The sequence below is a fragment of the Diospyros lotus genome, chromosome 15 (assembly GCF_014633365.1).
Source record: "Diospyros lotus cultivar Yz01 chromosome 15, ASM1463336v1, whole genome shotgun sequence".
Taxonomy (NCBI): Eukaryota; Viridiplantae; Streptophyta; class Magnoliopsida; order Ericales; family Ebenaceae; genus Diospyros; species Diospyros lotus.
In genome coordinates, this window is record NC_068352.1 from 33347535 (window position 1) to 33362360 (window position 14826).

The following is a 14826-nucleotide window of genomic DNA, read 5'->3' on the forward strand; positions in this document are numbered from 1 at the left end:
CATAACTATTTGTCAAAAACTGTCGTGTTTTTTGATCTGGGTCGTTGGTGGTGGTGGTGGTGGTGGTGATGGTTTAAACTGCTGAAAAAATCAATCACAGTGATCGGTTTTGATTTCGTTGTTCAGTAAATTGATAAATTGACCGTTTATACTTTTTAATTCAAATCAATAAATTCTTGCAATTACTAATCCTTGACGGTTGTGGTAGTTTAGATATATTAACATATAATTATATTAATTGTTAAATTTTAATAATTATCATTTTTATATTTCTCAAACTGTTTAAATCGTTAAATTATGATTTATTAATTCAAATAATATGATTCAAAATATATCTTTTAGTCGACAACTACGTTAAAATTTGATATTTATTTAACAATGCTTCAGTTAATTATTTGTAAGATTCAAATTGTCAAAAAAAATATCATTTTTTATCTAGATTGTCCATGGTAGTTTAAACTATTAAAAAAATTAAAAAATAAAAAATAAAAAATTATTACAATTACTAAATTTTTAACACTTGTGGTAGTTTAGATATATTAACATATTGTTATACTAATTTCTAAATTTGAGTAATTATATGTTTTATGTTCCTCAAACTTCCAAACCGCTGAGTTACAATTTATGTGTTTTGAAATATATTTTATTTTTTTTAAGAAGGATAAATTTGAAATTCAAGAATGTTAGTGTGGGACAGTTCGATTGTAAAAAAAAAAAAAAAAAAAAAAACCCGAAAAGTTGAAACGGAAGGCTGGCGGTTTCGCGGGACGCTCTAATAAGAACATAAAAGGAAAATTCAAGAAAAAAATAAAGGTGAAAACGGAAGAAGGGATTCCGATCCTCCCCAGGGGGTTTGAATTGGGGGAAGCCTAATTCCAATCTCTCTCTCTCTCTCTCTCTCTCTCTCTCTGTGTGTGTGTGTGTGTGTGTGTGTGTGTGACGGTCGGAGAAGACGAGGCCGATGGGGCGACCGCCGAGCAACGGAGGCCCAGCCTTCCGCTTCAACCCAAATGAGGTCTCTCTCTCTCTCTCTCTCTCTCTCAAAGAGTAAATATAGACATGGTAGAGGGGGTTGCTTAATTTTGCTCCTGCTGGGAGGGATCGAGTGCTAATCATACAAGGCCCGAACAATTTGAGGCTTTCGTTGGAATAAGAAAAGCTGCTACTGTAAATTTTCGGTTTTTGCTTTGCTTCCAGGACTGTGCTATATAATCAATGCTAAACCCTAGTTTGTTGCCCTATTGGCTTTTGTTTGTTTCGTGAATGTAGGTGAACTGGGGAAACCCTATAATTTGAAAAGAAGAAGTGTGAATTGTTTTCCTGACTTATGGTTTTTGGAGGAGTCTTTTGGTTTGCCCTGAACAGGGAATTATTGTCATCTAATGGTAAATTTTTCTGTTTAGACAACCCTGCAGTCCCTATTTTCTTCAATTTTTACAACTCAAATACATGGTAAAAACTCGCTTTTCCCACTGATATGCAGTAGTTTAAAGTAAATAGGAAAAAGGGGAACTAGATGGTAAGTTCTAATGTAAAATGCTAATTTACATCAAATATGCTTAACATTATGGATAAAAGAATAAAGACATACCCTAAAAGTGCCATACAAGCTGTTCTGCAATTGCTGTTGTTGATTTCATGCATGCTCCCCGTTTGTTTCTTTATATTACTTTTTTGCATTCTTCGGTGTTGTTAGTTAAAGCACTGTTTACCCATAGTCTCCACTGTTCTATTGGAAATATTTGTGGTTATTTGGAATCGATTGCAGCTTTCGGCTTCCCTCCTTTTTCTAGTGTCAGAGAACTTTGAATTTTGTATTGCAAGTAGCAAATATTAACAGAGTATGACTACATGAAATATCTGTTTATTGCTTGTCTTACTTCTGTTCTACTATTTCTAGCATGACTCAGTGAAAGATTCTGTTGTTTATGCAATTTATCACATGTCTTCTTGGAAGTTTTAGGTATATTTGAATACTCTAAATGATTGAGTCATCATTGTCTCTTAAGGTTGCAGAGATGGAAATTATTCTGCAAGAACACAATGCTCAGATGCCAGCACGGGAGGTTCTTGTAGCTCTTGCCGAGAAGTTCAGGTATGTACCTTAGGTAGGTTTATTTAACAATTAAGTGCTTGGAAACTTCTTTCTGCCTCATCACTATCATTAAGTTACAGCATAACTGATAATGTGGTTATCTTTTTGTTATAGTTCTTCACCGGAACGTGTGGGAAAGATTATGGTTCAAATGAAACAAGTAGAACACTCTCCCTTTACTACATGTTAAGAACTCACCAAGAACCATTTTCTAACATTGATATCTTTGTAGGTATGGAATTGGTTTCAGAATAGACGGTATGCTCTCAGAGCAAAAGCAGCTAAAACACCTGGGAAGTTGAATATATCACCTGTGACTCATAATGATCCCAATACTGTCAGAAATGTCATTCAACCTCCTCAAGCTCCTCAACCTGTGACTATTCCGTCAGGTATGATTAAAGCATTCCAGTTTCCTGATGGTTTAGCACATTATATGGTGGTCAACTATGTTTTAGTGTTATTTCTAGATTGTACCTGAAATTGATGTTTGGTGCTGAACAGTAGAAATATTGCAGAAAACTAAAAAAGAAGAGAAGAATAACCGTGAGAGAGAGAAAGAGAGGAGAGAGAGAATTTATGGAGAGAAAATCATCAATTGCATTCAATATTCATTAAAAGCATTTTTTATTGCATGAATTGAACACGATTCATTTCTTAGACGAGCCATATTTTTCAGCTCGTTTGGTTCATGAACCCTGCTTATCAAGCTAGCTAATGAGTCGAGTCACGAATGTCTCCCAAACTGGCTCAGGTTATTTCCAACCCCAGTCATGTCAAATTTCTGTTGGCTTCTGTATAACTCCAATAGGCAGGGTCACACAAGCGGCAATTTCTCTTTAGGAATCCAAGTGTAGGCTAAATCTGGAGGATTCACCCAATGAATAGGAATCCAAGTGTGGCTTCTATATGTTAATACACAAAGCATGCTGCTTTAGATATTTGACCTTTTTTTTTATTCCATATTCAGTTAAATGCAAAATGGCTTTTGATGGCTTATTTCCAATCTGGCCACTGAATACATACTTGATTGCACTACAATTGATGATGTGAAAATTATAGCATTAAATGCTGCATAAAAAACATATATATATATCTAGCAAGCATCGCTTATTCCAAGGCATTTTAACAAGTTCTCTTCTGCACACTCATACATATATTTCTACTTTGAATTAATAAAATGCTTTGAAAAATGTTATATTACCCTTTTGGAGGCAGAGGGCTACGTGATAGGGATATTGATGATTGATTTCCAATTTTGTTTTATTAAATTTTTGAGTCATATTTAGAATAGCTTTTATATTCTTATCTTTTAAGCAGGTTTATCTTTTCATGTTTGTTTCGATGATATGATTACAATCTAGATAAGATTCGTAATTATGATATGGTTAGGATTAGATTTTACCTATAAATAAGGTATATAATGTATTCAATAACTGACCTTTTGATGATTATTAAATATATCATTATTGCTTTCCTCCCTCTCTCTCGATCGCTCTTGAATCTTTCCATCGTTCCACATCAGATTTAGTAACAAAGCAATCTTTCTGATTGTTTCGCATCACTGCTTTATCCAATTACCTTTCTTAGAGTTAGAATGGGGAAGCTTTTCCTCCTTATCTCACATTTATTGTTACTTCTGAATCTGAATAACTTTTAGCTCTCTTCTCATATTTGCTCAATTACAGGAGATCGGGTATTTACATGACAAAGATGATAATTTCTCATGTATTGATGCATGCTCATATGGATTTCTGAAGCTAGCATTAATTAATTTGGAAAGCACATATTTGATAAACAATCTATGCCATCTAAGTTGGAAAATTTTAAAACTAGAAGCATGGCTCACCCAAAAGTATTTTTTATTGCATGTCTCATAAATCATCAATTGCATCTAATATTCATTAAAAGCAGTTTTTTTTGCATGAATTGAACTCAATTCATTTCTTAGATGAGCCATATTTTTCAGCTGGTTTGGTTCATGAACCCTGCTTATCAAGCTAGCTAATGACTCGAGTCACGAATGTCTCACTAGCTGGCTCAGGTCATTTCCAGCCCTAGTCATGTCAATGTTCTGTTGGCTTCTATATAACTCCATGTTAGCTCTCGATGGTCTGACTGTAATTACTCGATCACTTGGATGATTCAGAGCGAGAACAGAGAAGTTTGGGAAGAGAGAGAGAGAGAGAGAGAGATATTTCAGAGAATTCAAAGAATATTCATTTGATAACCATGGGAGAATGATCAACTCGTATATATAGCTAACCCAAACCTTCCCCATGTGTGGTAACAGATTATCGTTGCTGTTAATGTACTAGCTGCCTAATGGGGTAACAAGCAAAATACAACTCCGTACTGCATATTGTCTAATATACTACTTCTTACCTCTAATATAGTGTAATTACAATAGCACCCCCCCTATCTTGTTAGTACATGACAATTACCCCTCCCTTCAAAATCTTCTTGTCCTTAGGAAATGCTGAGAAGACTTGATGCTTGAGGAAATTGCTTGAGAATATCTGGGAGATATTTCCAAGTGTTGTTGTCGAGATGGAGGTTAGACCATTGTATGAGAACTTGAATGATGGGGGCCCCTTGTCTGTAGATGACCTTTCTATCAATTATAGCCTTAGGCTCCCTTGCACTGCCATCAAAATCTGGAAAGTAGGGTAGAGTTGGATTGACTTGTTGCGCTCCCATTGCCTTTTTGAGGAGTGACACATGGAAGACCGGATGTATGTTGGAGTTTTCCAATATCTGTAGTCAATAGGCCACACTTTCCACGCGTGCTAAAATTGGAAATGGCCCATAAAACTTCGGATTGAGCTTTGAGCTGGGCTTCTAAAGCAGGGCTTTCAGATGGCCTGGCTTAAGCCTCAAATATACCAAATCTCCCACCTGGAATTCTCTTTCACTCATCCTTCTGTCAGCAAATTGTTTCATTTGATTCTTGAAATTGGCCAATTCCATTTTGAGCACTTGAAAGGCCTGCCTTTGCTATAAGTAGGCATCTAAAGCTGCTATTGTAGAGGAGCTTCCCACTTCTGGCAGCAAGGGTGGTTTGTACCCATACAGGGCTTTAAAAGGGGATCCCTTGATGGAGCTATGGTAGTTAGAGTTATACCACCACTGAGCCAACACAAGCCACTTATGCCAAGTCTTTGGCTGTAGGAAACAAGCACAATGCAAATATGTCTCCAACCATTGGTTTACTCTTTCGGTCTGGCCATCAGATTCCGAATGATAGGCTGTTGACATGTTGAGTTTGATCCCTAATAAGCTCATCAATTCCTTCCACAATAGGCTGGTAAAAATTTTGTCCCGGTTAGATACTATAGCTTTAGGAACTCCATGTAATTTTACCACCCGATCCAAGAACACCTTAGCTATCTCTTGAGCTGTGTAGGGGTGGGTCAGGCTTATGAAGTGGGTGTATTTTATAAACCTATCCATTATCACCATAATGCAGTCTCGCCTTTTTGACTTGGGTAAGCCCTCAATGAAATCCATTAAGATACTTTCCCAAGGCCCTCCTGGCTCCTGGTACATCTAGGGGCTGTAACAACCCTGGAGTGGCCATCATTTTTGATTTGCACCTTTTACAAATATCACAACTCAACACAAATTTCATCACATACCTTTTTAACCCTGGCCAGTGAAAGAGCTGCTTGACCTTGTGATAAGTATTAACTATGCCTAAGTGTCCTCCTATCGGTGAACTGTGCAGTGCCTCCACAATCTTCCTCTTCAAATTCTCATCCTTCCCTATCACCAGCCTTCCTTGGTTCCTGATAAGGCCATTGGTCAAGGTATATCCTTGCTTGGCATTAGGATCCACCACTAGTTGCTGTAGAAGCTCCTGAATGTTCTCACCAGTCTCATAGCTTGAGACGACCCCTGATACCAATTTGGAACTATTATTGTAAGGGCAACAGAGTTTCCTTCTTCATAGCACCTAGATAATGCATATGTAGCCAGATTTTCCTTCCCCTTCTGGTATTGGATTACACAATCCAATCCCATTAACTTGGTCATTCCCTTGCGCTATAATTGTGTATGTAACTTTTGTTGTAGTAAAAACTTCAGGCTCTCGTGGTCTGTTTTGATCACGAACTTGCTCCCTTCTAAGTAATGTCTCCACTTGTCTACAACCATCAGCATTGCAAGAAGTTCCTTCTCGTATATGCTCAACTCGAGATATCGAGGAGCTAGTGCTTTGCTGAGAAAGGCCAAAGGTCTGTCCTCTTGAACTAACACGGCCCCAATTCCATTAGCACTAGCATCTGTCTCCAAGATGAATGGTTTGTCAAAATCTAGCAGCCCTAATGTTGGCACCTCACTCATAGCCCACTTAAGCTTACAGAAGGCCTCCTCTGCCTTATCATCATTCCACTGAAATCCATCCTTCTTCAGTAGTTCTGTTAATGGCCAGTTGATTACTCCGTAATCTTTGACAAACTGGTGGTAGTAACCAGTTAAACCCAGAAATGCCCTTAATCCCTTAACATTTTGAGGCCTTGGCCATTTCATCATTGTTGCTACCTTGCTAGGGTCGGTGCTTACCCCTACATTAGATATTATATGGCCTAAATACTCCACATGTCTCTGTGCAAAGGCACACTTGGACTCTTTAACATACAGTTTATTGAGTCTAAGGATCCCAAAGGAGGTTTTCAAGTGGTCTAGGTGCTTGGCAAATGAGGGACTGTAAATCAGAATATCATAAAAAAAGACTAGAATAAATTTACGCAAGTAGGGTGCAAAGATTTGGTTCATTAATGCCTGAAAGGTAGTTGGGGCGTTGGTGAGTCCAAAAGGCATTACCTTGAATTCATAGTGCCCTTGGTGAGTTTTAAAAGCGGTTTTAAGAATATCTTGAGGCTCCATCCGAATTTGGTGATACCTTGATTTGAGGTCTAGCTTAGTAAAAACGGATGCATGTTTTAACTCATCAAATAAGTCTCCCACAATGGGTATGGGAAACTTGTCCTTGATGGTTATGTCATTGAGTTGGCGATAATCAACACAAAATCTCCATGAACCATCTTTTTTTTTGACAAGTAACACAGGGGATGCAAATGGGCTATGACTGGGTTGGATGATCGATTTTTGCAGCATGTCTTTAATGAGTTTTTCGATTTCGATTTTCTGTTTAGGTGGGTAACAGTAGGATCTCACTTTAATTGGCTTGGAGTTGGGTTTAAGGTTGATAGTATGGTCACAGGGTCTCTTAGGGGGAAGGGAGTTAGGCTTGGAAAAGAGGTCCCTAAACTAAATTAATAGCATGTTGAGAGAGTTAGTTTTGTGTACCTTCCACTGATCATGTGAATGGTTGCTCACAGTTATTGCCAATTCTACTTCTTGCTCTTGCCCTCCCTCGGTGGTTCCCAAGGCATGGATGAAGAACAGTTGTGTCACTTGGGAGAACTTGCTCTTGAGCATTCTCTGTAGCCTCTTCCCCGATATCATCTTGCACACTTCTGATTCTTGGCTGCCAGTTAGAACCTTTATTTTCCCCTCTTTCTCAAAGGTCACCTCCATTTTATTGAAATCAAAACTAATAGGGCTCACCCCTCTCATCCAGTCCAATCCAAGTACCACATCACGGCCCCCCAACTTCAATAATCTCAAATCTACCACGAATTCTTCCCCATTCATCTCTCAACAAAACCCCAAGCATGAGGACTGACTTAAAACTTTATTACCATTTGCCACTGTCATTGAAAGAGGGTGAGAATTCAAGACCTCACACCCCAACTTCTTTGCCATGCTTTCATCCAGAAAGATATGGGTACTCCCATTGTCGATTAGTACCATTAAGGGACAATTATGGGCTCTTCCTTCCACCTTAATAATCTTACCGTGTGCCAATCCCTTTAGTGCATGTAGGGAGATTTCTCCTTTATCCTCCCCTTCAACCTCAGAGTTCTTTTCTGCTACTTCTTCTTCATCATCTTCCCCTTCTAGTAACAAGAGTTGGCGCCTGCACTTATGTCCTGGGAAGTACGTATTGTCAGATCCTCGATCTAACCAGAGGCCTTCCCGTAATTTGGAGAAGACAGATTAGGCAGGAAAGAAGGAAACGAGAAAAGATGGAGGGAAAAAAAGAGAAATGAAGAGAGAGAGAGAGGAAGAGAGATAGAATTTGAGAGAAAAGGAGGGAAAAGATCAGTGTAGTATTCTCACATGATCCCCATCCTCGTGGCAGTCTTCCTATTTATATGGGAGGCGGTTAGTACATCTTCTAAAACAACCAAGTGGCCATGTGAACTTAGCTTTAATTCTCTACATGCAATAGTCCATACAACCGAGTAACTACGCCATGTGCACTTAGCTTTAATTCTCTACATCCAATAGTCCATACAACCGAGTAACTACCTCAACTAATCGAATGACTAATTACAATATTACCCCCTGGGCTGTGACACCTATCTCTGCATCTATAGCATAGGCCCGCTTGACGTAACCTCCCTCCATCTGTTGGGTTAGGGGTTGCAGGGGGTAATGCCAGGACACCCTTGCCACTGTGCCTTATCTCCTTTCCTAATGCCTTGCTTCCAGACTGCCAACCTTTGGGGATCACTCCTTTCACATGACTCATCTGCTTCTTTAACAGTGCCTCGATAGTCATTTCTTGCAATCTCGCACTCTTTGCAAGCTGCTTGACCGTCACAGGTTGCATCATCTTCACCATGGGTCTCACTTCATCCCCGATGCCACTAATAAAACTTGACACAAAATATTCTTCTAATAGATGGGGATTGTGCACCATCATTAAGGACTTTAGCTCCTCAAACTTGAGCTAATAGGTCTGCACTGTACCAATTTGCTTGAATTTGTTGAACTCCTCAATTATATCCCTCATACTTGTGTCTCCAAATCTCTCACATAAGTCATCAGCAAACACACTCCACGGGGTTCCTTCCTTCACCGCAATCCACCCTTGAAACCATGCATCATCCATATTGTTCAGGTAAGCAGAAGCCAAGGTGATCTTCTGTTGTTCCTGTACTTGATATAGGGCGAACATCCGCTCACACCTCCTTACCCACCATTTCGGATTTTCTCCGTCAAAAAGCGTGATCTCTAGTTTGGGCACCAGAAAGCTCGGCTAGTTACAATTAGTTTGAGCTCCTAGTCTCCCCTCTTGTATATTTTCTCCTATCACTTCTGCTTCAAACTCAAACTCCGACATTCCCATTGGTCGGTGCTCTGTTCCCACTCCGGGAAGAATAGGCTCCAACCTCTCCCTATGAGGAAACTTAGGTGAGAGCCGTACCGATTGTTGGGATGCGAACATCCTCATGAACTGGTGCATCTGCTCCCGAAGCAGAGCACTCTGTTCTTGGTTCTCCCCCCTGCCACCTTTCCATCGCTTGATCAATCCAAGCATCAATTGCTGCTCCAATAGAGGATTCGAGAGTCCCCATTCTTGTTTGCATCTTCGCCATCGCTGTGGTTACTTGTTGCAGCTGGGATTCCATCTGCTTCATCCTCGTTCCATTGGCCATGATGATAATTTCTCCTATTCTATCGACACCCCAGAGCACCGCTCTAATGCCAAATGTTAGCTCCTGATGGTCTAACTGTAATTACTCGATCGCTTGGATGATTGAGACCGAGAACAGAGAAGTTTAGGAAGGAAGGAAGAGAGAGAGAGAGAGAGAATATTCATTTGAATAATCATGGGAGAATGATCAGCTCGTATATATAGTTGATCCAAACCTTCCCCATGTGCGGTAACAGATTACCGTTGTTGGGAATGTACCAGCCTAATGCGGTAACAAACAAAATACAACTCCCTACTGCATACTTTCTAATATACTACTTCCTACCTCTAGTATAGTGTAATTACAATAGCACCCCCCTATCTCGTTAGTACATGACACTCCAGTAGGCAGGGTCACACAAGCGGCAATTTCTTTTTAGGAATCCAAGTGTAGGCTAAATCTGGAGGATTCACCCAATAAATAAGAATCCAAGTGTGGCTCCTATATGTTAATACACAAAGAATGCTGCTTTAGATATTTGACATTCCATATTCAGTTAAATGTAAAATGGATTTTGATGGCTGTCTTGCCAATCTGGCCACTGAATACGTACTTGATTGCACTACAATTGATGATGTGAAAATTGTAGCGTTAAATGCTGCTTAAAAAACTTATATATATCTAGCAAGCATCACTCATCCCAAGGCATTTTAACATGTTCTCTTCTGCACACACACACACTCATACATATATTTCTAGCTTGAATTAATAAAAGGCTTTGGAAAATGTTACATTACCCTTTTGGAGGAAGAGGGCTATGTGACAGGGATATTGATGATTGATTTCCAATTTTGTTTTATCAAATTTTAGAGTCATATTTAGATTAACTTTTATATTTTTATCTTTTCATGTTTGTTTCGATGAGATGATTACAGTCTGGATAAGATTCATAATTATGATATAGTTAGGATTAGATTTTACCTATAAATAAGGTATATAATGTATTCAATAACTGACCTTTTGATGATTATTAAATATATAGTTATTGCTTTCTTCTCGCTCTCTCTCTATTGCTCTCGAATCTTTCCATCATTCCACATCAGATTTAGTATCAAAGCAATCTTTCTGATTGTTTCGCATCACTGCTTTATCCAATTACCTTTCTTAGAGTTAGAAAGGGGAAGCTTTTCCTCCTTATTTCACATTTATTGTTCCTTCTGAATCTGAATAACTTTTAGCTCTCTTCTCATATTTTCTCAATTACAAGAGATCGGGTATTTACATGACAAAGATGATAATTTCTCATGTATTGATGCATGCTCATATGGATTTCTGAAGCTAGCATTAATTAATTTGGAAAGCACATATTTGATAAACAATCTATGCTATCTGAGTTCAGAAAATTTTGAAACTAGAAGCATGGCCCACCCAAAAGTTTACCTGTACCTCTCCACCCGATCTAAATTATGATTTGACCATAAGTCTTAAAATTGATTTCTTTTGTCTAATCAAGTTGTTCTTTGAGAGGGTGAGGCTTGATAACAATGGTAAGGTCGCTCCCTTGTGATTGGCAAGGTTTGAGTTGAGGAAACATTATATTTGCAAAACAAGGGTAAAGCTTCATACAACCTCTCCTGACTCTCATAATGCAAGGAGCCTTGTGCACCAGAGATGCCCTTAATCAACTTTTTCTTTGTTTACTCAAAACATTTATTATTAGAGTACCTTATGAAGAGTCTTATCTTGTTACATGAAGTTTGAGTTAAGTTTGCTTTTACTGGTCATTCTGCTGTCCTGTACTCCTCAGTTCCCCAATATAGCTTTTGCATTATTGAGAAATCAAGTTGCAAAACCTTATTGAAATTTTCTAGAACAATCTAATCCCAGTTGACAAAACAGTCCTTGAATGTCTTTCCTGTGTATTATTCCCATCTGTCTTTTTCAACTTTCTTTCCACTAAGGGTGGTTAATTACAGGCCAAAAAGTAATAGTTTTGTCACCCAGGGAGGTTACTAAGAAATATCTATCACCTTCCAAGTTTTCTTTCAGTCATTTCATTTTGATTCCTTGAGATAATTTTCTTTCTTATCATTTTAATTTTTGTGTAACAGTTTGCTTCTTCCTGCCATCTTATTTCTATTTGTTTTGGCCTCATTTTCTTTTTCAGCGGTTCTAAATGCAGGGAGGACTGTTCCAGATAATTCTCAGATGGAATTTGAAGCTAAGTCTGCCAGGGATGGTGCATGGTTAGTGTTTATACAGCCTGTAAGGTTTAAAGGTTTATGGCAATTACATTTGTTGTTTACCTATGTTCTTTCTGATAAAAATTTCTCTTAGTTAGTGAAATAATTAATTTTATGCTCCCTTCCTTAGGTATGATGTTGCAACATTTATGTCTCATAGATCTCTTGAGAATGGCGATCCGGTAATTCTTAAAGCTTAGTTCTCCTTCATGTGTTAACATTTATTTCAAGGAGTTGAATCATGTTAGTTCACTTGATTTTGTAATTGTCATGATTGTTCTATGTTATATTTTGCATTTGTTGCATCAGAGTATTATATCCTTAAGGATGTCTAATGCAGTCTTGCAAGTAACATAAAGAGCGTCGTGAAAGAGAAAAACCATTGCATATTTTATCATATCCTTCATGAACTATCAGGATTCGATTGATATATGCCTATGTTATTCAACATAGAATAACATATGGACAAAAGAATCTTTAGTTATTAAATGATATATTGAGTTTGTCATTGAATTCCTCGGAAACTCCTCAAATAAAGAACTCTGCAACTATATTAGTCTCTTCACTTGAATGTTTGGAGGCTTTTAAAACTCCTGCTAAAACTCAATCATTTTGGTGGAATAGACTTTTTTCTTGGCTTTTGCAGTCTTTTCTAGAGCTATGTTTCATATTCTGTTATTTCAGGATGTTCTGGTTCGATTCTCTGGTTTTGGACCTGAGGAAGATGAATGGATTAATGTTCGCAAACATGTCAGGCAACGATCTCTTCCATGTGAGGCTTCAGAATGTGTTGCTGTTCTTCCAGGAGACCTTATACTCTGTTTTCAGGTGCGAATGCTTTGAAGCTTATTAGATCCTCATAATTTTTTTCTGAAGGCTTTACCACAAATTTGCAGGAAGGGAAAGAGCAAGCTCTTTATTTTGATGCCCATGTTCTTGATGCACAAAGACGGAGACATGATATAAGAGGCTGCCGCTGTAGGTTCCTCGTCCGCTATGATCATGACCAATCTGAGGTATTCACAGTTGAATAAGTTTTTGTTGCGGTCTTCTTTAGATTTCATCTCGTCTACTTGTTCCTTTTTCTATATATTTCATTTGTTTCTTCCCTGTTCTTTTATTATATTTTTCTTTTCTTTTCTTGTCCTTTGGGAGCTTTCGGTTCATAGTTTAGTATCATGGGCTGAGCTTTTTGACTACTCCCCTCGTGCTGCACTTGAACCACTTTCCCTCTTTTGGAAGAGGCTAAGTCACATTTCTCCTCAGAAACATAAGCTAGAAATTAAGTGGCTGTAAAATAATTCTCTTGTATTTTTCTTTTGAACTTCCTCATTAGAACTGAACAAGGTGGATATACTTCTTTTCCCTCGACAATGAATGGTTAGATCAATCCGTCCTTGCACATAATGCAATCTTAGAATGGCTATGTAAAGGGATAAGAAAAGTATTTTACATGTTTGTTTTCAGTATAGAAGATATCCTTGCGGTTGAGGCTGACAATTGAACCCATTCCCGTTGGAGCCCTGCCCCATACCTTCGGGGTGTGGTCAAAAGTCATTGACTGGGTTCGAGGCAGGGATTGAGGAATCCCCAAATCAACTTAATTGGGGACATTTGATACAAAATATAACAGAATGCATCTTTTTTCCTCTTTTTTTTTGTGCTCGAAGTTTTCTCAATATTGCCCTTAATGCAAAAACTGTACAGCATTGCAGCAAAAGATAATGCTTATATTTACGTTAACTCTGTTCTGGCTAGTGCTTGCTTAGTTCTCAACGTTTCTTAATCAGGAAATTGTACCTCTGAGAAAGGTTTGCCGTCGGCCTGAAACTGATTATAGGCTGCAGCAACTTCATGCCATGAACAGTTCGGGATCTCTGAGCCAGCACAAGACTGGTGCCGATCTCCAGATAGGCAATACTTTGAAGGTCTATCCTACTCCAACCCAGCCAACCCAAAGGCAGGACAAGGCCGAGGAACAAGAGGAACAAGCAGCAGATGGTCAAGCCAAGGTTACCCCTCGCCCCAACAGTAAGGTTGCTGCATCGACAGAAACCAAAGCTCTGCAGCCTAAAGATAACGAGATCATCAACACGGCTGGTGTTGTGGAAACTTCTTTCCCCCCACCACTGCCCAATGTTGCTGTGACGACTACTGCTGCCACAACTGCTGGCATTGAGGGAGCTTCTATCGCTCCACTGGCCGATGTTGCTGTGACAACTACAACTACTGCTGCTGCCACAACTGCTGGCATTGAGGGAGCTTCCATAGCCTCAATGGCCGATGTTGCTGTGACAACTACAACTACTGCTGCTGCCACAACTGCTGCTATTGAGGGAGCTTCTATCGCCTCAATGGCCGATGTTGCTGTGACGATTGAGGGAGCTTCTATCGCTCCACTGGCCGATGTTGCTGTGACAACCACCACTGCTGCCACAACTGCTGGTATTGAGGGAGCTGCGACTGCGACGACTACTGCTGCCATAACTGCCGGTGACGAGGGAAATTCTGCAGCCCCATTGCCTGATGTTGCTGTGTCTCCTACTGCCGCCCCAGAAACTGTAACCAGCGATCCTGCTCCAAATGTGGCTCAAGCTTAAGGGTGGATCCTAGGTAGTTTAGTAATGTTTGTACCCCTTTCCGTTTGAAGTTCAATTAAGCTCCCATTCAGTTTTGTTATTAGTAATTTGGGATGTTGATATTGGACGATAATGAGTTCTATTTAGAATATATATTGCTATGGTGCATTAAACAACAATATATATATAGGAAAAGAAAAAATCGTATTTGCACGCAGCTTTTTCTTGTTATTTGTTTTAGAACTCATTAATTTTTATGGTATAAAAATTCAAAATTTACTTTTTGTTCGTCGCATTAGTATGGTATTTTTTATGAAAAATGTTATTAGTATATCATTGTGCACACTTTGAGTTATACAATGATGTAACAATGTCTAAAATGCTCTCATTCAAGGTGGTGAGATGCAATGAGGCCGAAG

The 14826-nt window shown here is 38.9% G+C and overlaps 1 protein-coding gene across 2 annotated transcripts; it reads left to right on the plus strand.

Moving 5' to 3' along the window:
- The first annotated feature begins 813 nt into the window (after positions 1 to 813).
- Positions 814 to 14691, plus strand: LOC127792443 (protein SAWADEE HOMEODOMAIN HOMOLOG 2). Of its 2 annotated transcripts, XM_052322932.1 has the most exons (10): positions 852 to 1015; positions 1270 to 1385; positions 2010 to 2095; positions 2210 to 2255; positions 2328 to 2487; positions 11753 to 11831; positions 11959 to 12010; positions 12513 to 12656; positions 12725 to 12844; positions 13619 to 14691. In XM_052322932.1, the coding sequence occupies exons 2-10, from the start codon at positions 1383 to 1385 to the stop codon at positions 14426 to 14428; spliced, it is 1500 nt and encodes a 499-aa protein (XP_052178892.1). In that variant the 5' UTR covers positions 852 to 1015; positions 1270 to 1382; the 3' UTR covers positions 14429 to 14691. The 2 variants fall into 2 exon arrangements, with proteins under 2 accessions (XP_052178891.1, XP_052178892.1); XM_052322931.1 differs by lacking the exon at positions 1270 to 1385 and having other exon boundaries at positions 814 to 1015.
- Positions 14692 to 14826: the final 135 nt, after the last annotated feature.

Coding starts and splice junctions, on each gene's coding strand:
- LOC127792443 (XM_052322931.1), top strand. CDS start 962: ATGGGGCGACCGCCGAGCAACGGAGGCCCAGCCTTCCGCTTCAACCCA. Junction 2,096..2,209: donor GCTCTTGCCGAGAAGTTCAG/GTATGTACCTTA, acceptor TTTTTGTTATAG/TTCTTCACCGGAACGTGTGG. Junction 11,832..11,958: donor TCTGCCAGGGATGGTGCATG/GTTAGTGTTTAT, acceptor TCCCTTCCTTAG/GTATGATGTTGCAACATTTA.